The sequence below is a fragment of the Geotrypetes seraphini genome, chromosome 8, assembly GCF_902459505.1.
Source record: "Geotrypetes seraphini chromosome 8, aGeoSer1.1, whole genome shotgun sequence".
Classification (NCBI taxonomy): Eukaryota; Metazoa; Chordata; class Amphibia; order Gymnophiona; family Dermophiidae; genus Geotrypetes; species Geotrypetes seraphini.
The window spans coordinates 52,265,611-52,292,982 of record NC_047091.1 but is presented as its reverse complement, the minus strand read 5'-3'; the positions used below and the strand labels follow the sequence as shown (position 1 = coordinate 52,292,982).

Below are 27,372 nucleotides of genomic sequence, written 5' to 3'. Positions count from 1 at the left end.
AGTTAATGGGTGCCAGAATGTCATTTAAAATGCACTTCTTACATTCTCACCTCAACTTCTTCCCTCCCAATCTTGGTGATGTCAGTGAACATGGAAAATTCAATCCCAGTATGATGGGAGACTATTGTTGGTTCTTTGCAAAGAGACAAATGTACAGTACAAGTGTAAAAACAAGTGTCTCAAATATTTATGAACATACTGACATCACTTTTGTGTGAGTTAAGAGAGGCGTAAATATATTCGGTAACATAGCTCCTTATTGTCTTTGTGTATGTTTTCAGAGTAAACTCCTTAACACAAGTTTGGTGGGACACAGTTCGTACTCGCAATATGGCAAACTGTCTAAAAAATCAGTAACGTGTACCTCAGAAACCTGACGTGCTAGCTGAATTTCAATTACATATCTGAAATCAGTGTCATGAAATTAACTAAGAACACTTCTTAAGTTCTCAGTAGCAAAGAAAAACTTTTTTTGTTGACCAGTGTAATCTTTTTTTCTGGTAGAAGTGCCTAGGAGTCCTGACTAAGCACAGTTACTTACCGTAACAGGTGTTATCCAGGGACAGCAGGCAGATATTCTTAACGCATGGGTGACGTCACCGACGGAGCCCCGGTACGGACCTTTTTAACTAGAAAGTTCTAGTTGGCCGCACCGCGCATGCGCGAGTGCCTTCCCGCCCGACGGAGGAGAGCGTGGTCCCCAGTTAAGATAAGCCAGCTAAGAAGCCAACCCGGGGAGGAGGGTGGGACGTAAGAATATCTGCCTGCTGTCTCTGGATAACACCTGTTACGGTAAGTAACTGTGCTTTATCCCAGGACAAGCAGGCAGCATATTCTTAACGCATGGGTGACCTCCAAGCTAACAGAGAGGGAGGAGGGATGGTTGGCCATTAGGAAAATAAATTTTGTAACACAGATTGGCCGAAGTGTCCATCCCGTCTGGAGAAGGCATCCAGACAGTAGTGAGTAGTGAACGTGTGAACTGATGACCAAGTGGCAGCCTTGCAGATTTCCTCGATGGGTGTGGAACGGAGGAAAGCCACAGAAGCAGCCATAGTTCTGACCCTGTGGGCCGTGACAGCACCTTCCAGTGAGAGACCGGCCCGAGCATAACTGAATGCAATACAGGCAGCAAGCCAGTTGGAAAGCGTCCGTTTAGAGACAGGACGACCTAGACGGTTAGGATCGAAGGTCAGGAAGAGCTGAGGGGACGAGCGGTGAGCCCTGGTACGGTCAAGGTAGTATGCAAGGGCACGCTTACAATCCAGCGTGTGCAACGCCTGTTCCCCAGGATGAGAATGGGGTTTAGGGAAAAAGACAGGCAACACAATGGACTGGTTGAGGTGAAAAGCCGAGACCACCTTGGGAAGGAATTTAGGATGGGTACGCAGAACCACCTTGTCATGGTGAAAAACAGTGACCGGTGGGTCGGCGACCAGTACATGCATCTCACTAACCCTCCTGGCAGAGGTGATGGCAATGAGGAAAAGCACCTTCCATGTTAGAAGTTTGAGCGAAGTTGTGGCAAGAGGCTCAAAAGGGGGTTTCATGAAGGCTGATAAAACCACATTCAGGTCCCAGACGACAGAAGGAGGCTTCAGAGGTGGTTTGACATTGAAGAGGCCTCTCATGAACCGGGAAACCAGTGGATGAGCCGTGAGAGGTTTTCCAAGGATAGGCTCATGAAACGCAGTGATGGCACTGAGGTGGACTCTGATTGAGGTAGACTTGAGGCCAGCGTCGGACAGAGAGAGCAAATAGTCCAGTACAGTTTCCACCGCTAATGAGGTGGGATCGTGATGATGCAGTAGACACCAAGAGGAGAACCTGGTCCACTTCTGATGGTAACATTGGAGGGTGGCCGGTTTCCTGGAGGCATCCAAAATGCGACGGACAGGCTGAGGCAGATTCTCTGGAGAGGTCAGCCCGAGAGAAACCAAGCTGTCAGGTGGAGCGAAGACAGATTGGGATGCAGTAGAGACTGATGTTGCTGCGTAAGTAGAGTAGGAAAGACAGGAAGAGGAATGGGCTCCCTGGAGCTGAGCTGAAGCAGGAGGGAGAACCAGTGTTGGCGAGGCCACCGAGGAGCAATGAGAATCATGGTGGCCCTGTCCCTGCGGAGTTTGGATAACGTCCGCAACATCAGAGGTAGTGGAGGAAAGGCATAGAGGAACCGATCCGTCAAGTCGAGCAGGAATGCATCTGGGGTCAGACGATGAGGAGAGAAGAGTCTGGAACAGAACTGGGGCAGCTGATGGTTGTGAGGCGCTGCAAAGAGGTCCACCTGCGGAGTGCCCCAGCGGGCAAAGATGGAGTGGAGTGTTGAAGGATCCAGAGTCCACTCGTGAGGTTGAAGGATGCGGCTGAGATTGTCGGCCAGGGAGTTCTGTTCGCCCTGGATATAGACAGCCTTGAGGAAGAGATTGCGGGCCGTGGCCCAGGTCCAGATGCTGAGAGCCTCCTGACAAAGGAGGCGAGATCCGGTGCCGCCTTGCTTGTTTATGTAGTACATGGCGACTTGATTGTCTGTGCACAGGAGAAGAACCTGAGGGCAGAGAAGGTGCTGGAAGGCCTTGAGAGCATAGAACATGGCTCTGAGTTCCAGGAAATTGATGTGATGTCCAGAGGTCCAGAGTCCCTGGGTGCGTAGATCTCCCAGGTGAGCTCCCCACGCATAGGGGGTGGCATCCGTGGTTATGATCATGGAGTGAGGGGGTAGATGAAAGAGTAGACCCCTGGAAAGATTTGAGGATTTCAACCACCATTGAAGAGATTGCTGAAGAGACGATGTCACAGAGATGGGATGAGAAAGAAGATCCGTGGTCTGTGACCATTGGTTGGCAAGAGTCCATTGAGGTGTCCTGAGGTGGAGTCGCGCCAGAGGAAGCACATGGACCGTCGAGGCCATGTGGCCCAGGAGGACCATCATCTGTCGGGCAGGAATGGAGTGATGAAGGAGCACCTGACAACAGAGGTGGAGCAGGGTCCGTTGACGGTCGGAGGGGAGAAACGCCCTCATTAGTGTGGTGTCGAGAACTGCTCCAATGAACTGAAGTCGCTGTGTGGGAAGCAGATGCGACTTGGGGTAGTTGATCTCGAACCCCAGGAGATGGAGGAAAGAGATGGTGTGATGAGTGGCCTGTAGCACAAGTGGAGACGTAGGTGCTTTCACCAACCAATCGTCCAAGTAGGGGAACACCTGGAGGTTGTGAGACCTGAGGAAGGCCGCCACCACAATAAGGCACTTGGTGAACACCCTGGGTGATGAAGCGAGGCCAAAAGGTAGCACTTTGTACTGATAGTGACGGTGCTGTATCTGAAACCGTAGGTAGCGACGTGAAGTCGGATTGATTGGGATGTGAGTGTAGGCCTCTTTGAGGTCCAGGGAACATAGCCAGTCGTGTTGAGAGAGAAGAGGGTAAAGCGTGGCAAGGGAGAGCATTCTGAACTTCTCCTTGACCAGACACTTGTTGAGGTCCCTGAGATCGAGGATGGGACGAAGGTCTCCTGTCTTCTTGGGAACCAGGAAGTAGCGGGAGTAGAATCCCTGACCCCTTTGGTCCGGAGGCACCTCTTCGATGGCATTGAGAAGAAGGAGGGATTGGACCTCCCTCAGGAGGAGGGGGGTTTGGGAGGAGTGAGAAGCAGACTCTACGGGAGGATTGTCTGGTGGAAGAGTCTGGAAGTTGAGAGAGTAGCCGTGGCGAATGATGTTGAGGACCCATTGGTCTGATGTGATGACCTCCCAACGGCTGAGGAAGATTTGGAGGCGACCTCCGATAGACTGAGGAAGAGGCAATGATGATGGGAGACTGGCTATGCCCTGGAGGAAAAAGTCAAAAGGGCTGAGATGGTTTTGACGGAGGGAAAGGCTTGGCAGGTTGGTGAGACTGTGAGCGAGCCTGAGATTGATGCTGTTGACGAGGTCGGCGAGGCTGCTGTTGAGGCGGGTTGAGAGGTCTGGCCGAGAACCTGCGCTGGTAGGAAGACTGCTGTCTGTAGGTGCGAGCAGGTGGAGTCTTCTTTTTAGGTTTAATCAGAGTGTCCCACCTGGTCTCATGTGCTGAGAGTTTCTGGGTTGTTGAGTCCAGGGACTCTCCGAAGAGTTCATCACCCAGACAAGGTGCGTTAGCCAGGCGGTCCTGGTGGTTAATGTCCAGGTCAGAGACTCTCAGCCATGCCAAACGTCGCATGGCCACCGCCATGGCAGATGCGCGAGAGGTCAGCTCAAATGAGTCGTAGATGGAGCGAACCATGAATTTCCTGAGTTGGAGGAGGCTGGAAATATGTTGCTGGAAGCAGGAAGGTATTTCTGTAAGGAGGAGAACTGTTGCACCAGATGCTTCATGTAGAAGGAGACGTGGAAGGTGTAGTTGTTGGCTCTATTGGCTAACATGGCATTTTGGAAAAGGCGCTTACCAAATTTATCCATGGTTTTTCCCTCTCTGCCAGGAGGGGTGGAGGCATATACACTGGAACCCTGAGATTTTTTCAAAGTAGATTCCACCAGGAGGGACTCGTGGGGCAATTGAGGTTTATCAAAACCTGGGATTGGAATAACCCGGTACAAGCTATCCAATTTACGAGGGGCTCCAGGAACCGTGAGGGGAGCTTCCCAGTTTTTATAGAAAGTTTCCCGTAAGATGTCGTGGACGGGTAACTTCAGAAATTCTTTGGGAGGTTGCTCAAAGTCTAGGGCATCGAGGAAAGCCTGAGACTTTTTAGAGTCGGACTCTAAGGGAATGGAAAGAGCTGCTGACATCTCCCTAAGGAATTTGGAGAAAGAGGATTGCTCTGGTTTGGAGACGGTGTCGGTCATGGAGGGTTCTTCATCGGTTGACGAAGCGTCCTCCTCGGTACCATGAGGGGAGTCTTCCCACAAATCTGGGTCCCTAACGTCGGGGTGCGTACGTTTGGACATCGGTGTGGAGGGCTCGGCATGGCGAGTCTTTGAAAGAGATTTGCCTGAGCGCACCGAGGCGGTACCGGGTGAGGAAGACCAATGTCGTTCCTGGGGCCGGACAGGGTCGGCAGCATCACGGGTATGTACTGTAGGTGTTTCTGCCAAGAGCACCGGCATGGAAGTATTAATCGGTACCGAGGGGGTCGACACCGATGGGACAGTGTGAGGCTCGGACCGGTCCCGTACCGGAAGGTGCGGTGCCAGCAACGCCGGCAACAGTTGTTGGAGCTGTTGTTGCAGCTGCTCCTGTAACTGTGTTTGGAGTATGGCCGCGATGCGGTCGTCCAGGGGAGGCACCGGTACCGCTTTTTTCTTCTTCGGTACCATAGGTGCCGCTCTACGCTCCGGCGATGAGGAGGCCGATGATGAGGCACTCACCGAGATCGGAGCGGAGCGTTTGCGGTGCCGGGAGGGCCGGTGTCGCAACCGTGGCAGGAGGGTGCTCAAGGGAAGTGGGAGGCTTCTTAGCCGGCTTACCTGAGCCCAACGACCCCGAGGAAGGGTCCGGTGGTGTTGATGTCGTCGGTGCCGACTTTTGTGGTGACGTTGACGTCGCAGTCGGTTCCATGGCAGATCCGGTACCAAATAAAATATTTTGCTGGATCTGCCGATTTTTCAAAGTACGCTTTTTAAGCGTAGCACAGCGGGTGCAGGTGTCAGCCCGATGCTCTGGACCCAAGCACTGGAGGCACCAATTGTGTGGGTCGGTGAGGGAGATCGGGCATGCACACTGCTGGCACTTCTTAAAACCCGGTTGAGGGGGCATGAATGGAAACACGACCTCCGCAAAATCGAACCCAGAGGCCTGTATGGTGGCAACAGGCCCCGCTGGGACCGGCCTGAAAAAATAAGCAAAACTCGACGAGTTTGTTTTTTTTTTTAAAAACAAAAATAAAGGGAATCCGTAAGAAAAAAGGAAAAAAAGTGAAAAAATACGCGAGCGGGAAGGCAAAAATTAGTTTTTCAACAGCCGTTGAAAACACATGCGTCTTCTTCGCTCCGCGGAAACGAAGAAACTGGGGACCACGCTCTCCTCCGTCGGGCGGGAAGGCACTCGCGCATGTGCGGTGCGGCCAACTAGAACTTTCTAGTTAAAAAGGTCCATACCGGGGCTCCGTCGGTGACGTCACCCATGCGTTAAGAATATGCTGCCTGCTTGTCCTGGGATAATAAATAATATCCCCCTGCTCGCGAGTTGTGTTGTAGAAGGATGAAATTCATTCTTTAAATCTGCCTCCTACAGTGGCTGTAGTGGCCCCTTTAGTTTGTACCAAAACAGTTGATCATCATTACAGCATAAATGGGAAGGAGGGATATGAAGAACATACCTGATAATAATTTCTGTTCTGCTCTGTATGATAAAATTTAACCTAGTTAATCAGTTCAAAACATAAATGCAGGTGGAATGAACAACCCCCTGTCAAAGTGCAACCAGAACTCACACTTATGAAGCTCTGAGACTCTCACTTTTTTTTTTTCTTACATTCAGTATTTTACTCTTCACATTAGACCAGCAGGAAAAAATCTCCAGCTGTAGAAATACACTTTGTCCAAAGCAGTAAGCAAGGAGGCAAATTCTAACTGGCAGGGCGGGGTGTCAGGACTCCTAGACACATCTACTAGAAAGATTATCATTGAGGAAAGAGCCTAATCTTCTGTTCTGGTGCAATGTGTCTAGAAGTCCTGACTATATGTGACGTACCTAAGCAGGCACCTGAATGTATGGTAGGACAGATGAGCCTGCCCTTAAAACTTAGGATCCAAAGGCTGTATTTTTTGTGCTGTCACATCCACTCTGTAAAACTTTGTAAATGTAAGGAGAGTGGATCATATAGCTGCCCTATAAATCTTCTTGGGAGGGATTGCCCTAGACTCTGCCCATGAAGAAATCACACGTCTAGTGGAGTGTGCTCTCAAAGAAATCAGCAGCTGTTTCCCACAGCCAATTTAAGCCAACGAGATTGCCTTATGAATTCATCTGGAATTAGTCGCTTAGATGCTAGCTTACCCAACCTAGCAGCATTGGCGAGGACAAAAAGATGATCTGAGCGATGAAATTCATTTTTCACTTTGAGATAACAAAACACGACCCTTTGCCATGTTGAACTGAATTCCCAGGTACTTCAGGATCTGAGTCAGCTTCAGGTGACTCTCTCAGAAGTTGACAATCAAGCCCAAGTCCTGCGACAGCTAGACCACTCTCCTCCTATCTTGGACAAGGTTCTGAATAATATCTATTGTCCATGTAAGGATGCACTTGAATCTCCTCCTTTCTGAGGTGAGCTGATACCACTACCATCACCTTGGTGAAGATGCACAGAGCCCTCACCAGACTGAAGGGAAGTGTGGAGAACTGAAAATGTCTCCTTAGCACATGAAGTCCCAAAACCTTCTGTGCTTAGGAAATATGGGAATATGGAGCTAGGCCTTCATCAAATCCAGGAATTCTCCTGGTGCAGCCACCGTAATAACCGAATAGTTTCCATACAGAATCGTGACACCTTTAGTGTTGCATTGACTGATTTCAGATCCAGAATCAATCTCCAGTCATCTGAGTCTTTCTTGGGCACATAAGAATAGCCTTATTGGATCAGACCAATGGTTCATCAAACCCAATAGCCTGTTCTCACGGTGACCAATCCAAGTCCCTAGTACCTGGCCAAAACCCAAGGAGCAACATTTCATGCTACCAATCCAGAGCAAGCAGTGGCTTCCCCCATAACAACATACTATGAACTTTTCCTCCAAGAAATTGTCCAATCCTCCAGGCAATTGTCCAAACCTTTCTTAAAACTAGCTACGCTATCCGCTCTTACCACAATCTCTGGCATTGCGTTCCAGCGCTTAACTATTCTCTGAGTGAAAAATATTTCTTTCTATTGGTTTTAAAAGCATTTCCCATACCGTGATGAGAGTTGCTTGGAGGTGGGTTTGTCAGCGACTTAAGATATGTTCTTCTGTCTTGCCTTGGCTTTTCATTTGTGGTAACCCTGACTTTGAGCCAGGGAGGACTTCCATGATGTTTTGTCGTTGGCGACTCAGGGGTATTTGTTACTGCCTGAGGGGCAGCTTAAACGGTATCTTAAATGGCAGCTTAAATGGCATTTGTCCATTTCTCTATGGGAAATCTGTTATAAATTGGCTTTGTGCATTTATATCTCGCCTGCACGTGCTCACTAAATGGCCATCCGCCAGGATTCGGTTTGCTCGAAATGTCGCTATCATACCACCACTTTGGGACATATGCTCTATTCCTAGCATGGTCCCTTTTTAAGGACACAGTCACCGAGGTGCAAAATCTGTATATACTGTGTATCAACAAGGGATCCAAGAGGAAAAAGAACAAGGAACAGGCGTGGCTCACTGTAACAGTGAAGGAAGCGATCAGAGACAAGTAGACCTCGTTTAAGGAATGAAACGATCAAAAATGGACGAAAACTGGAAAAAGCACCAACAATATCAAAGCAGGTACCATAAGGTGGTAAGAGGGGCCAAAGAGACTACGAGGAAAAAATAGCCAAGGAGACAAAAAACTTCAAGCTGTTCTTTTGTTATATTAAGGGGAAACGACCCGTGAAAGAAGGGGGGACAGATAGGAAAATGCTTGCAGTACCTATAAGGAAAATCGCTAAGAGTGTGGTTGTAAAACTACAAAAAAGCGGCATACAAGTCCCAACCCCTTCTCCTTTCCCTATGGGAAAATCAGGGGGGGGGGGGTATCAAAAATTCCATGTTTCAAGCATTTCTGGGCCTGGATTTAGGGTTACCCATCCCCTAAAACCCTTCTCCAGATATTTTTTATCTTTTTTTTTTTGTTTTCCTGGGCTGTTTTGGGGAAGGTCATTATGCCTAATTTTACTAATAAATTATGCCCTATTGGAAACCATAGGAGGGACCTACCTAGACACTACCAGGTCTACCCACTGCCATTGATGGAGAAGTTTCATCAGAGAGGATATCCAGAAACTATTGTGTCTGGAGCAGCTAGACGGGCTCTTTACAATCACAGGGAGGCCCTATTGGAGTACCGGAGGGAACAACCTCAAGGGGATGTGATCCCTTTTGTTTCTAAGTTTAATCAGATGTCCCCTCGGGTGAAACGGGTCATGTAAATACATGTTGGGCTCCTGCGGGTTCACACCTGTTTTCAGGATACTAGGATCCTTTTTGCTTATGGAAGGAACAGGAATTTATGTGACATCTTGAGCCCTAATATGTTACCTGCAGTGGATAAGGAGGGTGTTTAGAATGCTGAACGGGGACACCACAGTTGTGGTGGATGCTCTGTGTGCTCTCTGATGTTAAATATCAATGAATTTGTGCATCCGGTTTCAGGACAAAGGTTAGACTGAAGAGCAACACTTCCTGCATTACAGAGGGGGTTATTTACATCATCATATGCCCCTGTCCTTTGTTATATGTGGGACAGACCTGATGGTGCAATGCCTAGAAGCCCAACATGCTTTTAGTTCACTGCGGTGTGTGGTGATTGATCATCTCTCCTGTTCTGTGAGACCTGGTGACTGGAGACGTCAGCTACGTCAGAGGGAACAAAGATGGATCTATAACAGAGTAGGCACCGAAGAGGGAGTAGAAAATATGAAAAAGGATCTGCAAAAGTTAGAGGAATGGTCTAATGCCTGGCAACTAAAATTCAATGCAAAGAAATGTAGAGTAATGCATTTGGGGATTAATAATCGGAAGGATCCGTATATGCTGGGAGGTGAGAAGCTGAAATGCACGGACAGGGAGAGGGACCTTGGGGTGATAGTGTCCAAAGATTTAAAGGCAAAAAAACAGTGTGGCAAGGCAGTGGCTGCTGCCAGAAGGATGCTGGGCTGTATAAAGAGAGGCGTAGCCAGTATAAGGTGGTGTTGATGCCCCTGTACAGGTCATTGGTAAGGCCCCACTTGGAGTATTGTGTTCAGTTTTGGAGACCATATCTGGCGAAGGATATAAGAAGACTTGAAGTGGTCCAGAGGAATGTGACGAAAATGATAGGAGGCTTGCGCCAGAAGATGTATGAGAAGAGACTGGAAGCCCTGAATATGTATACCCTAGAGGAAAGGAGGGACAGGGGAGATAGATTCAGACATTCAAATACTTGAAGGGTATTAATGTAGAACAAAATCTTTTCCAGAGAAAGGAAAATGGTAAAACCAGAGGACATAATTTGAGGTTAAGGGGTGGTAGATTCAAAGGCAATGTTAGGAAGTTCTACTTTACGGAGAGGGTGGTGGATGCCTGGAATGCGCTCCCGAGAGAGGTGGTGGAGAGTAAAACTGTGACTGAGTTCAAAGAAGCGTGGGATGAACACAGAGGATCTAGAATCAGAAAATAATATTAAATATTGAACTAAGGCCAGTACTGGGCAGACTTGCATGGGCTGTGTCTGTGTATGGCCGTTTGGTGGGGGATGGGCTGGGGAGGGCTTCAGTGGCTAGGAGGGTGTAGATGGGCTGGAGTACGTTTTAACGGAGATTTCGGCAGTTGGAACCCAAGCACAATACCGGGTAGAGCTTTGGATTCTTGCCCAGAAATAGCTAAGAAAAAAAATTAAAAAATTTAAATTGAATCAGATTGGGCAGACTGGATGGACCATTCGGGTCTTTATCTGCCGTCATCTACTATGTTACTATGTTTTAATCTACAAACCATCCACTCAGCTGGGCTGAATGCCCAAATTGAGTGGGCGGCGTTCTTTGGTTGAAACTGGCTGGTGATTGGTCTGACTGGAAAGGGGAGGAGTCTGTACTCCATTTAGAAGACACTGATTGCTGGAGAATCCCACGTCTCAGCTTCTATGTGTGTGGATGTGAGCAGTTGGAGCACTTGGAGAGCCTCTACAGTTGCTGGTGGAGTAGGCTGGAATCATTCCCCTGATACAGCGCAACGAAACAGAGGTTTTCCTGTCGGGAAAGAGTGGCTGCGAGGCCAGGCAGGCTTGCACTTTTTGGATGCATGGAAGACAGCCTGGACACTGTCTGCAGCTAAGTGTTTGTTTTTTCCTGCTTACCATTGACTGTGTTTGAGACTCATATATGTGCTGCTTGCTTTACTCACATTTTTTGAAGTTTTGTAATTTGGCGTGCTAGAGTTTTTTTGAGGTGGTTCCTACAAGGGCTACTATAGTGTTTCTCACTGCTGAGTGAACTGATATATTTTGGACTTTGTTCAATGGTTGTTTATAAGTGGAGTTTTTTGCCATATGAAGATGAACTGAGGCTTTTTCTCCACTTTTTTCCTTGTTTTTTGTGTGTTAAGTGAATGAGTGGGTCTTTGTATGAGTGCAGTGGGTAGACCTGGTAGTGTCTAGGTAGGTCCCTCCTATGGTTTCCAATCGGGCATAATTTATTAGTAAAATTAGGAGTTTTGTATGTCCTTCCTGAGATTTTTTTTTTTGGGGGGGAAGGTCATTATGTCCCAGCAGTCATTAGATTTTCTATTTTTTTATTTAAAATCCTCCATTTGCCTCAAAATCCTTCAATTTTGCAAGAAATCACTTGTGATGGGCCACTTAGACTTTGAAACCCCTATTTCATGCCAGATTTGCACTGGATGGTCAACTGAGGAGCATCTATGTGCCATGGGCACATAAGGGAAGGACGGAACTAGGGCTTAGACTCTCCTTGTACTTCATCAGAACATAAGAATTGCCGCTGCTGGGTCAGACCAGTGGCCCATCGTGCCCAGCAGTCTGTTCACGTGGTGGCCCTCTGGTCATAGACCAGCGCCCTAACTGAGACTAGCCATACCTGCGTACGTTCTGGTTTAGCAGGAACTTGTTTAACTTTATCTTGAATCCCTGGAGGGTGTTTTCCCCTATGACAGATTCTGGAAGAGTGTTCCAGTTTTCTACCACTCTCTGGGTGAAGAAGAACTTCCTTACGTTCGTACGGAATCTATCCCCTTTCAACTTTAGAGAGTGCCCTCTCGTTCTCTCTACCTTGGAGAGGGTGAACAACCTGTCTTTATCTACTAAGTCTATTCCCTTCATTATCTTGAATGTTTCGATCATGTCCCCTCTCAGTCTCCTCTTTTCAAGGGAGAAGAGGCCCAGTTTCTCTAATCTTTCACTGTAAGGCAACTCCTCCAGCTCCTTAACCATTTTAGTCGCTCTTCTCTGGACCCTTTCGAGTAGTACCGTATCCTTCTTCGTGTACAGCGATCAGTGCTGGACGCAATACTCCAGGTGAGGGCGCACCATGGCCCGGTACAGCGGCATGGTAACCTTCTCCAATCTATTCGTGATCCTCTTCTTTATCATTCCTAGCATTCTGTTTGCCCTTTTCGCTGCTGCCGCGCATTGCGCAGACGGCTTCATCGACTTGTCGATCAGAATTCCCAAGTCTCTTTCCTGGGAGGTCTCTCCAAGTACCGCCCTGGACATCATGTATTCGTGCATGAGATTTTTGTTACCGACATGCATCATTTTATACTTATCCACGTTGAACCTCATTTGCCATGTTGATGCCCATTTTTCCAGCTTGATTATGTCATGTTGCAGATCTTCGCAATCCCCCTATGTCTTCACTACTCTGAATAACTTTGTATTGTCCGCAAATTTAATCACCTCACTCGTCGTACCAATGTCCAGATCATTTATAAAGATGTTGAAGAGCACGGGTCCAAGCACCGAGCCCTTCGGCACCTCACTGGTGACGCTCTTCCAGTCCGAGTAGTGTCCATTTACCCCCGCTCCAGCCAGTTTTTAATCCACGTGAGTATTTCACCCTCGATTCCATGGCTTGCAATTTTCTGAAGTAGTCGTTCATGTGGAACCTTATCGAATGCCTTCTGAAAAATCCAGATATACAATGTTGACTAGGTCGCCCTTGTCTATCTGCCTGTTTACTCCCTCAAAAAAGTGCAGCAAGTTCGTCAAACAAGATCTGTCTTTGCTGAAACCGTGCTGGCTGGTCTTCATCAGACTGTGTCTGTCAAGGTGATCAATGATGCGGTCCTTTATCAGCACCTCTACCATCTTTCCCAGTACCGAGGTCAGACTCACCGGTCTGTAGTTTCTCAGATCTCCCCTCGAACCTTTCTTGAAGATCGGCGTAACATTTGCCACCTTCCAGTCTTCCAGAATCTTTCCCGATTTGATCGACATATTGGCTATTAGTTGAAGCAGTTCAACTATAGTCCCTTTCAGTTCCTTGATGGCCCTCGGATGGATGCCATCCTGTCCTGGGGATTTATCGCTTTTGAGCCTATCGATCTGCCTGCATACCTCTTCTAGACTGACCGTCAGCCCTGTCAGTTTCCTGTCTTCGCTTCCAGCATATAACCTGATGGGTTCTGGTATGCTGTGTATATCCTCTTCGGTAAATACAGACACAAAAAATGTGTTCAGTTTATCAGCAATTGCTTTGTCCTCCTTTAGCATTCCCTTTTTTCCATGGTCATACAACAGCCTCCTGAAGAGCGTTCCAGATTTCTACCACTCTGGGTGAAGAACTTCCTCCTTACGTTTGTACAGAATCTATCCCCTTTTAACTTTAGAGAGTGCCCTCTCGTTCTCTCTGCCTTGGAGAGGGTAAACAACCTATCTTTATCTACTAAGTCTATTCCCTTCATTATCTTGAATGTTTCAATCATGTCTCCTCTTTTCAAGGGAGAAAAGGCCCAGTTTCTCTAATCTCTCACTATATGGCAATTCCTCCAGCCCCTTAACCATTTTAGTCGCTCTTCTCTGGACCCTTTCGAGTAGTACTATGTCCTTCATGTAGGCGACCAGTCTGGACGCAGTATTCAAGGTGGAGGCATACCATGGCCTGGTACAGCAGCATGATAACCTTCTCTGATCTGTTTGTGATCCCCCTTCTTAATCATTCCTAACATTATTTGCCCTTTGTGCCGCTGCCACGCATTGCGCCTATGGCTTCATTGACTTGTCTAATGTGCCTGGGGCAGTGGAGGATTAAGTGTCTTGCCAGGATCACAAGAAGCAGCATGGGGTTTGGAACCACAACTTCGGGGTGCTGAGGTGTAGCTCTTATCACTACACTACACTCTCTACAATAACCTATACTCAAAGCCTGTCTGTGCTGGTGCTAGCCTGCTTCAGCTGTCACAGGAGCTGGAATGTGAAAACACTGCCTCAGTCAGCCAAAACAAGTCCACATACTGTGATTGTCAGGCTGCCAAATGGACAGAGACCTCAACTCCCATACATCCAAGTGACAAAGGGGGAGTAAAACACAGCCAGCACTCTCCAAAGTCTAACCAGATCATCATGATGGCCAAACAGCCTGTACTCAAGCACCTAATAAATCAGGTTGCGAGTCAGTTACCAAGGGAACAGCTCCACAAGTGTTACTGCAGGCCAGCCAGACCCTGAGGGTTTCTCTGCTGGCTGTAGACTTTTATCCCCAGTTTGTATCCTCTCCCAAGCAGAGCTGTTTCAGGGCTACTGGGAACCTGTGGAGCACCTAAAAACCTCTGGATTTGGACAACTTTCCCCCCATATATATATATATATATATATATATATATATATATATATATATATATATATATATTTATTTATTTATTTGAGGGGTGCAGATCAAATCAAATCAGAACTGGTACAGTTACTTTGTTCATAACTTGGTCCTTCTATAACATAATGTTGTATGCACACCTATAATACCATATTTATTGCCCTTAACCTATTTAGGATAGTGCAACTCAGAAGTACTGGATTAGATTAGATCACCACTTTCTCAAATTGCTGACAGATGGAAAAACTGAAGGAGGCACTACAGCCACTAGAGGAGGAGCTGAAGAATGCAAATTTCATCCTTCTGCAACACAACTCACAAGAATGGGGATATTAGCTATAGTCAGGACTCCTAGACACATTGCACCAGAAATTATACATTATTTGTACCTAGTTTTATGGTAAAGCCACCTTAAGTATGTACCTATAACAAGGAGAATATCAAGTCTGATAAATGAAAATCAAGAAATTTGCCATTAGCTGGTACAGTGGTGGTAAAAGTAGTGATCCTGATTAAGCATAGATCTCTCTTTCTTATGCATTATAATATTTGCAAGAAGTTTTAATAAGTTTATAAATCAATTTCTCAAACAATTAAATTTCATAATTAAAACTGCTACTGTGGGCTAGTGCTAATAACCTGAGGTTAACAGAAAAATAACACATCTTAGTAACTAAGTGCTACTGCATAAAAAAGTCAAACCTGTAACAAAATAACATGCCTTAACAGTAGCTCATATTGATAATTATGCCCCTCAATCTTCCAATTTTCAACCAACTATCAGGGTTGAAGGAGCAGGAAAAAAACACTTCAGAGAATGTACAAAACACAAAGGTACAAATATACACCTATATTTTTTGACAGCTGGAATTTTTCCCCTACCTGAAAAATACTTATCATAACAATCAGAATTGTTTAAATAAAAGCAAGTTAAATGGTCTATAAGAATATAAAGGGCTTTACAATATTACAGTGTACAAATATATATACAAAACAATGTCCAACTAGAAGGAAAGATTAGGTTCTAACCTTGGTAATCTTTCTAGTAGACAGATACATTATTCCTGAGCCTTCAGATAGTCTACCCCTTCTCACAAGAATTCTTATAGAGAGCCTCATTAGCATTCTTTTGCTCTGCCTCCCATCCTTCTCCAACTCCTCAGTTCCTACCAAAGCAGATGGCAACTCTGAAGAGGAAATAGAATAGGGAGGGGTACAGGGACGATCCCTGAGAAGCATATCTGTTCTGCTCATATTATTAACATATAACAGATAAAACAAAACTTAATTATTCAAATACATAAACAAGGTGAAATCAATCACCAACCTGAGCACAACCAGCACTAAAAGTGGGGGATATTCTATAAATACCCCCTAGATTCTTCGATGTGGCAGTCACATCCTTTATTCTTGTTAATTCTGAATAGAGGAAAGAAACAAGATATCCAGATTCACTGGTACATTCAAGGCAGTAAGCAGGCAAATTAATATCTGACAGGGTGGCCGTCAGGAATAATGTGTGTCTACTAGAAAGATTATCGAGGGACAAACCTAATCTTTCCATCTAGTGCAGTTTATGGCAAACTGTGTGCTTCCTGAGATTTCAGGTGTGCCACAGCACACTGGGGAGGAGGAGAGGTGCTGGTGCCAGCTGACTGCCTACAGGATGTGCCTCTGAAGCACGCTCCTGAATGTCTAAAGCACCAGGCAGATTATTTAAAGTTCCAAACAGACCACTTCCTGGTAGCCCTTCGCAATGTCAATGAGGGGACAAAAGAACTCAAGCTTGTACCCCTTGATTATAATGTCCCGCACCCAGCAGTCTGAAGTGATCTCCGCCCACACTCCCCAATAGGCTGGTAACTTCCCTCTGATGCATGGAAGCTTGGCTGATGGCTTGGCATCATAATTACTTCTTGGGAGCTGTTGCAGAGTGGGATCCTGAAGACTGGGGGCACATGGCCCTTCTGAATCTTTGCCTGGAGCTTTGAAACGATCTCTAGCCTGAAGGCCTTCCCACAAACTGGCGATACTGCATAGAGGTATGAAAATTACTGCACCCTGACCCCCTAGGGCAGCGGTTCTCAACATGTGGGCTGCGACCCCTTTGGAGGTTGAATGATCCTTTCATAGGGGTCGCCAAAAGACCATCGGAAAAAAACATATTTACGATGGTCTCTTAGGAACCAAGACATCACTCCATTATCTGTCTCCAGGCGGGTCCGCCCACATGCAGATACGCCCACATACATTTATTTGTAATTAGAAATAAATATTTCACAATATATAATTACATATTGTTTTTGTGATTAATCACTATGCTTTAATTATGTTCAATTTATAACAATGAAAATATATCCTGCTTATCAGATATTTACATTACAATTCATAACAGTAGCAAAATTACAGTTATGAAGTAGCAATGAAAATAATTTTATGGTTGGGGGGTCACCACAACATGAGGAACTGTACTAAATGGTCGCAGCTTTAGGAAGGTTGAGAACCACTTCCCTGGGGGGGGGGGGGGTCGATGATTGCTGTCTAGTAAAGACTTTGGCTTGCGATTCTGCACACTGGCCATAAGATCATTCAGATCTTTCCCAAAGAGTAACTACATTAAAGGGTAATTTACTTGGAAGAGGAATCCCCCACCCACTGTCTGATCCAAAGCATCCTGTGGGCGGAAACAGAATAAGCAGACATTTTGCTCATGACTCTGAAAAGATAATACAGAGCGTCAGCTATATAATCTACTCCAGACAGTAAAAACTGGTGATCCCTCCCAGCTACTTCCTCCAGATCACGGCACAACTTGGAGTGGCAAGCCCGGTTGACATAAAACACCACTACAGCTGCTTTTAAACCTGAGGTTGCGGCTTCAAAGAGTCTCTTATGAACAAAATCCAGCCTGCGGTCCTGGGCATAATTTAATACCACACCTCCTTCACTGGAAAGGAAGATATGCTTGGTAAACTTGCACCACCAGGGAATCCACTTTCAGTGAACAAATAGCTGGTTAAATTCAGTATCCATTGGACAGAGTTTTGCCATGGCTTTGGCTAACTAAAAGGACCTCTCTGGGACCTCCCAATGGTCCATTAGCATTTTTGCAATGTCTTGATGAGAGGGAAAACAGGTGGTCTGTGCTTTTGTGCTGCTCCTAAGTGAGCATTATATAGCAGAGGACTGTGGATTTTCCATCTTTAATTCCTGGAGGGATTCTGTGATCACCTTCAAAGCACCGAGGGCTTAAAAAGCCTGAGCTGTGTCGAGTCCTCTCCGATATCAAGGGCCTCCATCGGATCCGGATCCAGTCCCCCTAGAAAAGCAGGATCACCTGCTACAGAGGACCATGACAGGGACAATAAAGGCATCAATATAGAGCCCTCTTCATTCCAGTTTTCCTCAGACTGGACCTCCCCCCATCTTATGCATGGTATTGTTGCTGGGGAATTGCACTTTTGGGGGGGGGGACGGGACGGGAAACTCATGGCGCCAGCATGGCTGTGATCCTTGAGGGTTCCCTGTGGCCCTTATTCATCATGTAAGCTTCAAACATCATTAGGTTCAAACAATTTTTATTGATGCAAACATCAAATAAAATGTCCAGGCACCCCAAGATGCTCAGTACAAACAAAAATGCATCATTTTAATAGTATATTCAAGTAGTCACTTGTACAGAAAAGGCCACATTTTGGATTTGTGGGTACTTGGAGGGCCTCAGAAAAAAATAGTACCTGTCTTATTAAAGAAATGACAATTTTGCATGTAAAACTCTTTATAGTTTATAAATCTTTCCTTTTGTCTAAGTCTTAATAATAATATTGCAATTTATAGCTAAAGAGACATATGATCATGAAACTGTTTTATTTTACTTTTGTGATTATGATAAACATACCAAGGGCCTCAAAATAGTACCTGGCGGGCCTCATGTGGCCCCTGGGCCACGAGTTTGAGACCACTGAACTAACCCAACTCAAGTCCTCAAAAAAAGGAGATCCAAGATTACATTAAGCGAGAAAAGAAGGAAAAAAAAATTATTGTGGAAATTAGACAAATTACAGACAGAACTGAGATATAAAGAACAGCTTATATAAACTATTGAGCTATTGTTGATTCCTCTTTATCCAGTCGAGACAAAGCCAGAAAAGCAGTTACCCGATGAGGTTTAAAAAAAACCCAACATATTTAACTGAACGGTAGCAAATAATACACTTGCAAGGATATCTTAAGTAAAACGTCGCACCCAGTGAAGTGACTCCAGGTTTCAAAAGTAGAAATTCTCTACGACGCTTTTGAGTTTCTCTACAAAAATCAGGAAACATTTGTACTTTACATCCAAGAAACTCTGTTTATTTTTGAAGAAAAGTCTCAATAACCATACTTAATCTATTGCGAGAGAACCAAACTTTATCTATTGCGAGAGCTAGAGTCACATGCATTGTAGAAGATACTGCTGTCTCTCTATCTGATGTTTCTAAAATTTCAGAAATATTCAATGGTATTTGATTCGATATTTTAGACTGCAATTGAGCCCCATCTTTATTTGGTAAATAATACACTTGAGTAAATGGTGGTAAAGTTTCCTCAGAAACTTGCAATATTTCAATCAGATATCTCCTTAACATTTTCCTAGGAGTAACGGTGGTTAATCTAGGGAAATTAATAAATCTCAGATTATTATTCCGGGAATTATTTTCAAGTATTTCCACTTTCTTCCTAAGATTAGTATTATCTTTGATTAGGGACTCTTGTACTTGTTCAACTGTAAGCATATCTTGATCAAGCTTTTGAATCGTAGCCTTTGAGACAGTCATATCCGCTGTTAAATCTTTCAGCTCTCTAGTATGTTGAATCAATTTCCCCTCTATATATTGGAAATTGAGACTGATAGTTTTAGTAAAATTTGCAATCAGATCCCATAAAGAATCTAAAGTCACTAGTGCTGGTTTCTCCCAAATTGGAAACCTTTGCTAGGTGTAGAAATGCTCACCGTCCTGAGAAGAAAAGCTGTCCTGGCTTGATTCTGACTGGAATCCACCTCCGTCTGCTTGTCCTACCTCAATTCCTTCTGCAGTTGCTCCCTGATCAGGGAGCACTGCTTCCACAGTCTCCAATATAGGTCTTACTGCCTCTGGGGAAAATACCTCCCCCTTCTCCAGGGTTTCCTCTACCTCTGGAGAACTGGTAGACCGAGGTCGCGGAGGTGGGGCTCTCAGGTCGGGGCTTAGGGTGGTTTCAAGCCCAGGAGAGACAACCCCAGCCTCGCTCTGTCCGGATGCTCCCAAAGGGCTGTTCGCCGACATGGACAACGCTGCCCCCTGCAGCCGCCAAAGCAGTTCATCAATTCTGCCGAGGGAAGGCAAATCCGAGCGCTACGAGGCACCAGCTGCGCTCCTACCCTTTCTCTTCAGCATCCTAATAGGAAATCGGGCCGCGAAGCCACCAAATCAGGAAATAAGGTGAGATGGATGGAGCGGTCCGGAGCGTCACTCTCAGAGCGTCTGTTCAGCGAACATCTTGGATCAGCCAAGGTTCAGAAATAATGTCTATCACACTAGAAAGGCAAGTTATTTAGGAGTGTGCCACCTGTTAATTTGACCATAAGAAATTTGGAGGCAGGAGTAGTTACTAAAGATAAAACAGATCAAAACAAAACAAGAAAACCCAAGCTGCGCACCTTATTTCCTGTAGTAGTATCCACCTTTGTCTCGGCACCAAGCCGGTCAAACACAGATGTCCGTTGTATACCTAAAGGGAGGCACAATAAAGCATGTAGTGATACAGTTAGACAACTAAACTGATCAACAACCAATGACTGTAGATATATCATAACCAGGTACCTTTAGCGGCCTGCTGCTCCAGAATTTTCCTTGTCCTGGGTGTGGTTCCTTTAGGCATGTTTATAATATATTTGCCCTCCATCTCTGCCGTTACCCTGCGGCGCTTCATAGGGACTGGACAGCTTTCATCAGCAGCTTCAATCAAAGCTAAATAACCAGGAAGAGCAGTTTAGAATAAAAGAGACCAGAAGCTGAACAAAAATTACATGCTATTAGATAGCATTACTCTATCACCTGCTCATATCCCAGGATGGCTTTGATGTCAGTGTAAACGTTGACTGCATTTGCTTGAATAGCAAGTTCTTTGAGTATCATTTCTGTTATTTCTACTGCTAGTACTGCTCCTAACAATTCCAAGTGAGGAATGGTATGATTAGGTTGAGGTGATAACTTGGTTTTGCCAAAGATGAATCACACTTGAGATACTCCATCTGCATCTGTAGCTTTCAAGTAGGCCACTGCTGCTATGGCTTTTTCCGACCACTGTTCAATAATATCAACGAATGGCTTTGAACCAAGTGTTTCAACAATCCTTCAAAAAATACTCTAAGATAACCTCTTCTCATTTGCTCTCTTTCATTTCACATTTATCACAGTCATAGAAACATAGAAAGATGACGGCAGAAAAGGGCTACAGCCCATCAAGTCTGCCCACTCTTCTGACCCACCCCATCAAGTCTGAGTGCTAATGACCCAGATCCTTAGCTCGACCCCCATAGGGATCCCACGTGGATGTCCCATTTATTCTTAAAGTCTAGCACGCTGGTGGCCTTGACCACCTGCACTGGAAGTTTGTTCCAGTGATCTACAACCCTTTCTGTGAAGAAATACTTCCTGGTGTCACCATTAAATTTCCCTCCTCTGAGTTTGAGCGGGTGCCCCCTTGTGACCGAGGGTCCCCTGGGGAAGAATATATCGCTTTCCGCCTCGACACGACCTGTGATGTACTTAAACGTCTCAATCATGTCTCCCCTTTCTCTACGCTCCTCAAGAGTGTATAGCTGTAGTTTGCCCAGTCTTTCTTCGTATGAGAGACTCTTGAGTCCGGAGACCATTCTAGTGGCCATTCGCTGGACAGATTCAGCTCGAAGCACATCTTTTTGGTAGTGTGGTCTCCAAAATTGCACACAGTATTCCAGGTGAGGTCTCACCATGGTTCTGTAAAGCGGCATTATGACTTCAGGTTTGCGGCTGATGAAGCCTCTATTGATACATCCCAACATTTGCCTTGCCTTGGATGAGGCCTGCTCCACTTGTTTGGCAGCCTTCATATCTGCACTGACGATTACTCCCAAGTCCCGTTCTTCTGAAGTCCTAGCTAGTGTTTCCCCATTTAAGATGTAAGTTTTGCATGGATTTCCGCAGCCGAGATGCATGACCTTACATTTCTTAGCGTTGAAGCCCAGCTGCCATGTCGAGGACCAGTTTTCCAACGTGATCAAATCCTGCGTCATATTATCCTTGAGATTGCTTTCACTTACTATATAACACAGTTTGGCGTCGTCGGCGAACAGTGTTACTTTACCCTGAAGCCCTCGGGTCAAGTCCCTTATGAATATGTTGAAAAGGGATGGTCCCAGGACCGAGCCCTGCGGCACTCTGCTAGTCACTTCCGATGTCTCAGAGAGGGTGCCGTTGACCACCACCCTCTGAAGTCTTCCACTCAGCCAATCGTTGACCCATGCAGTTAGTTTCTCACCTAACCCCATCGACTTCATCTTGTGCAATAGTCTGCGGTGTGGGACACTGTCAAAAGCTTTACTGAAATCCAAGTACACTATGTCCAGAGACTCTCCCGAGTCTAACTTTCCCGTCACCCAATCAAAGAAGCTGATTAGATTGGATTGGCATGACCTACCCCTAGTGAATCCATGTTGACAGGGATCCCTTAGGTTCCCCTCGTCCAAAATCGTGTCTAGTTTACCTTTAAGTAAAGTTTCCATGAGTTTACATACTACTGATGTGAGACTTACTGGTCTGTAATTTGCAGCCTCTGCTCTGCAACCTTTTTTGTGCAGAGGAATGACGTTGGCTGTTTTCCAGTCCAGGGGGACTCTCCCCGTACTTAGGGAGAGATTGAAGAGTACTGCTAACGGTTTCGCCAGAACATCGCTTAGCTCTCTGAGCACTCTTGGGTGCAAATTGTCCGGTCCCATGGCTTTGTTCAACTTAAGTCTTGACAGTTCACTGTAAACATCAGCAGGTGTGAACTCAAAATTCTGAAATGGATCTTCCATGCTTTGCTTCATTTCCAGCCTTGGCCCATGCCCTGGTGCCTCGCAGGTAAAGACCGAGCAGAAGTAATCATTCAGCAGTTTGGCTTTATCGGAATCTGTTTCCACATAATTCCCGTCTGGCGTTCTAAGGCGTACTATCCCATTTGTGTTCTTCTTCCTGTCACTAATGTACCTGAAGAAAGATTTGTCCCCTTTCTTAATGTTCTTCGCTAGAGTTTCTTCCATTCGAAGTTTGGCCTCCCTGACTGCTGTTTTGACCGCTGCAGACTTTGTCTTGTATTCAATGTTTGCTTCCTTCTCCCCGGTGCGTTTGTATAAGAGAAATGCTCTTTTCTTCTCCTTGACGCGGTACGAGACCTCATCAGTGAACCATTTGGGTCTCTTGTTTCTTTGTTGTTTATTTACCGATTTAATGTAGCGGATAGTTGCCTCATGAAGGGTCGACTTCAAGGTTGACCACATAGCTTCCACATTATCAGTTACTTCTTGAACCTGTAGTGTCTGATGAACGAAATCTCCCATGCGTGCAAAGTCAGTGCCCCGGAAATTGAGTACCCTTGTTCTTGTTTGAGATCTAGGGAAGCCTTTCCTAAGGTTAAACCATACCATGTTATGGTCACTGGTGGTTAGCGTTTCTCCCACCGAGACCTCCGAGACGCTTTCCCCGTTCGTAAGTACCAGGTCCAGGATGGCCTGGGCCCTAGTAGGCTCTAGCACCATTTGTTTGAGCTGTACTCCCTTCATGGACGCTAATATCCTCCTGCTATCACAAGTTGTCGCTGAGAGTGTGTTCCAGTCTACATCAGGCATATTGAAGTCTCCTAATAGAACAACATCCCCCCGCAAGGTGATATTCTCAATGTCTTCGATTAATTCTGCGTCTTTGTCCTCCGATTGTCTGTATACCACACCAAGGTATAGGCATTTTTCTCCGCCTCTGGCCAGGTTTACCCAGATAGATTCCCCAGTATACTTGACATCCGTGATCCTGGTTGTCTTAATGTTCTCTTTGATGTAAAGTGCTACCCCTCCTCCTAACTTACCCTCTCTGTCTTGGCGAAGCAAGTTGTATCCTGGTATAGTCATATCCCACCCATGAGAGTCCGTGAACCATGTTTCGGACACAGCCACCACGTCTAAGTCTGCATTAACCATTTCTGTTTCCAGTTCTAGAAGTTTATTCCCCAGGCTGTGTGCGTTAACATACATAGCTCTCCACTCTTGGTGTTTACTAAGCTCCTTATGAGTTAAGGTGTCTCCTAGCGAATCTTTTGCAGTAAGGGTATTTACCTCGGACTTAGAAGCGGAGTTTTTGTTCGCCACCTCAGGATTGTTACTTACTGCTCCGGTGTAAAACTGAGGAGCTTACCGAGGATTGGCACAGTAAGCTCCCCAGTGAAATATATTATAACGGATGGAGGAGTGGTGGTTCTGAGGTCTATGGCAAATTGGCTAATATGACTGTGATAAATGTGAAATGAAAGAGAGCAAATGAGAAGAGGTTATCTTAGAGTATTTTTTGATGGCTTTTTCAGAAGCATCTGAGAAGATGCAGATTTCTCTCTGACAGGTAGTACTAGGGCTGCAGGATCATAAGTGCGTGAGACATACAGTTGTTCAAAAGTCTTTAGAGAATCTTTCCATTTCTCCCATTCTTGTCGCATTTCTGCGACAGTGGAACATCCCACTCATTAGTACTTTGAGAAAACTTTCTTAGCAGAGATCTCCCTTGAATAGTTACTGAAGCCATGAGCCCCACAAACTATTAGCTGTCGATAAAAGACCACTGCATGTGTATGGTTTTTCTTGTGTAGACACTCGAAATATGAAAATGTTTCTCTTTAGGTTCCATTACAGTACTGAAGTGATGGGGTATCTACTCTGCAATATAGAACCTTTAAATCCTTGGCATGATCCTCTGCAGGAAACGCTACTATTACTTCTGGACTGTTAGAGGCGATTTGTGAAGCCTGAGAGTGGCCTCTGCTAACACTGCTTGTGCTCTTTTTAGCAAATCAATCATAAAAGTCTTTTACACTGAAGCGTCTGGTATCTGTGCTATACTTCTTGGGCAGTCCTTCTAAGCCAGTGGTCTCAAACTCAAACTCTTTGCAGGGCCACATTTTGGATTTGTAGGTACTTGGAGGACCTCAGAAAAAATTGTCTTATTAAAGAAATGACAATTTTGCATGAGGTAAAACTCTTCATAGTTTATAAATCTTTCCTTTTGGCTAAGACTTAATAATAGTATTGTAATTTATAGCTAAAGAGACATATGATCAAGAAACAATTTTATTTTACTTTTGTGATTATGATAAATATACCAAGGGCTTCAAAATAGTACCTGACGGGCCGCAAGTTTGAGACCAATGTTCTAAGCCTATATGTTGCCACTGCAGGTGATGGACTATTGCCAAAGACATGAACTTTCATTCTGTATTCTACAATCTCCTGTTATTTGAAGTCATGATTGCAATACCGCAGGAATCTCAAGTAGTTTCTGAAGTCTGGTACACTAAAAAGCAGTAGAACATTTGCTGGATGTCTGCTGTTATGGTGATAGGTTCTTTCCTACTATGAGTCCTGAAGCGAATCAGGACTCCTAGTAAGCTGTTGACTCTGTCAGGCCCAGAAAGCAGCACATTGTTAAGGAAGACTCCTTGAAATTGAGCACTGGCGTCAAACACAATCCTGATCTGGTCTGGCTTTTGTAGATGGTATGTACCACAGATAGGACTCATCTCTTGACAATTCCTTGTCAATGGAACACTATCACCCAGATGGTCTTCTGAATTTGGTGGTGAAGTGTTCTGATAGGTGACTGAGCTAGGTTCTGGTTCTTTCCAACTGTAAACCTCTTTTACTTGCAGATGGTCCTGACAAGGTTTGAACAAGGTGGTGCACCCACTGGCCAAAACGCACATCTTGTACACATCTACATTTGGTCTCCTCAGTATATTGAGGCAGACATGACCTACTAATCATCCATCCCAGGGCAAGTCCGTAGGTATATGGATCATCAACTAGACCTGTTCTTGTTCCAAGAATTCTGGCAGGGCTGGTATATCTCTTCCTAGTAAGAGTAGGATTTTGGCCTTTGGATCCACTGGTTGCAGGTGTTCTGCTATTGGTTGAAAATTAGTGTGTTGTTGCGCAACACTGGGTGTAGGGATTTCTTCCCCATCTGAAATTTGATTGCACTCAATTAGAGTTGGCAAATCTCTCTTGATGCTACCATCTATTGTTTCTATCACATAACCACTTGCTTTCCTCCCCATCTTCCTTGTCCTCCCTGAGCAGGTTCTGAGGTGGTAGGGGTAGCTGTTTCCCTGGATGTTAAAGAAATCAAATAACTCTGACCTTGCCAGGGACTAGTTACTTTGTTTGTCCATGACAACATACATTTTCATTGCTTTTTCTGGCTGCTCTTTAGGATACACCTTTGCCACACAATCTTGGTGTATGACCTTCCACTGAGGCCTTCTCCATACAACTCCGTGCAGCTCATAGTAACGTTTAGTGGTGACACTTGCTCCATCTCTTTCTCACCACCGTGGCTTGACTCTGAGGCAGAGGTTCTTGGAGAGGTCAGCCTGCTCCTATCAGGATGTGCAGTTAATGGCCGCTTTACAGTCCTTGACCATGTGCTTGGATAAAGAACAACATTTATAGCAAATCCTGTATTTTTTTGGCAGTTCTTTTCAGTCTCTTAAGGGTTTCTCCATGAACCCTTGACATTTCTGGAGAGGATGTGATTTTTTATGTATTGGACATTATTGCTCTGGATCTTGTACTTTCTCTATAGTAGAACGATGGTCAGTTGGTTGAGTTACTGTGGGTAATATGTTTGTCTTGTGCACAGCTACAGACTTCCTGGTAGGGTTGCCATACTTTTTAACTGGCTTCTCATTTTGGAAGTGACCCGTCTTCCCTACTTCAGGTGCATCATTCCGGAAACTAGGATTGTTTCTTCTTTTCGCCAGTTTTCTGATAAACTTAGTGAAGACGGTAAATGGAGGAAACTTCTCTTGTCTTCTTTATATTGACATCATATGGCAACTTGTCTTCTTTATATTGCCATCATATGGCAACTATGCTTTTTATGACACAGGATGTATCTAGATAACTTAGGCCTGGAAGACTTGGATCAGATTTGAATGCTTCCAGTTCTGGAGAAGATCTCCTAAATCCAGTAGCTTGTAATTTATCTTTGCTTGTGATTTTCAGAAAAATTGTCTATTCTCCTCACCAGTGCTTGCTTGATGGCTTCTGGGTTGAGCCTCTCCCACATTCCTTACAGGTCTCAAGTGTCATTGTGCTAAAATGCATCTTTCAATCGCTTTATCTTTTCTGATGATTCAAGTCCCAAGCATTTTAGCATCAGGTTCATCTCTTGCTTTGATATGGACTTCATGACAGCTACAGCTCTTTGAAGTCAGCTTTCCACCCTTGGTACCTTTCCGGGTGGTTATTAAACTGGGCGAGTCCCTTGCTCACCAACTTTGTGTGCCATGTATGTTGCTAGATCTTCCCTAAGGTCTCTAGTGTGCTGGCAGTAGGTATTTAAGGCTGACTACTTGTAGCTGTCTGCCTGGAATCAGGTGCTGAATATGGTGTGTCAGGTGCCTCTTGCTTAATCAGACGTGGCTGCTCAGTCTTTACTTGAGCAAAGTTCCTGTATGGTGCTAGAATCTGTGCTTGAAATGAAGCGTTTCCCTCGGTGTGCTTTCCCGGAGCAGGAACTAATGGCAATGCATTTGTGTGTGTACTTGCATATGGATCACTGTAATGGCATTTTGTCTCCTTGGCGTACTTCACCTTAGACTTGCTTCTCTCATGCGAGC

At 45.4% G+C, this 27,372-nt stretch overlaps 1 protein-coding gene across 2 annotated transcripts in view; it reads right to left on the bottom strand.

The window, feature by feature from the left end:
• Positions 1-27,372, bottom strand: part of C8H19orf47 (chromosome 8 C19orf47 homolog) — a 111,482-nt gene that overhangs the window by 1,441 nt on the left and 82,669 nt on the right. For both annotated transcript variants that reach the window (XM_033956608.1, XM_033956606.1), the window contains 2 exons: positions 20,292-20,438; positions 20,129-20,199 (listed from right to left, as the gene is read on the bottom strand). In XM_033956608.1, the coding sequence (XP_033812499.1) occupies positions 20,129-20,199; positions 20,292-20,438 (218 nt within the window). The remainder of the gene's footprint in view (positions 1-20,128; positions 20,200-20,291; positions 20,439-27,372) is intronic.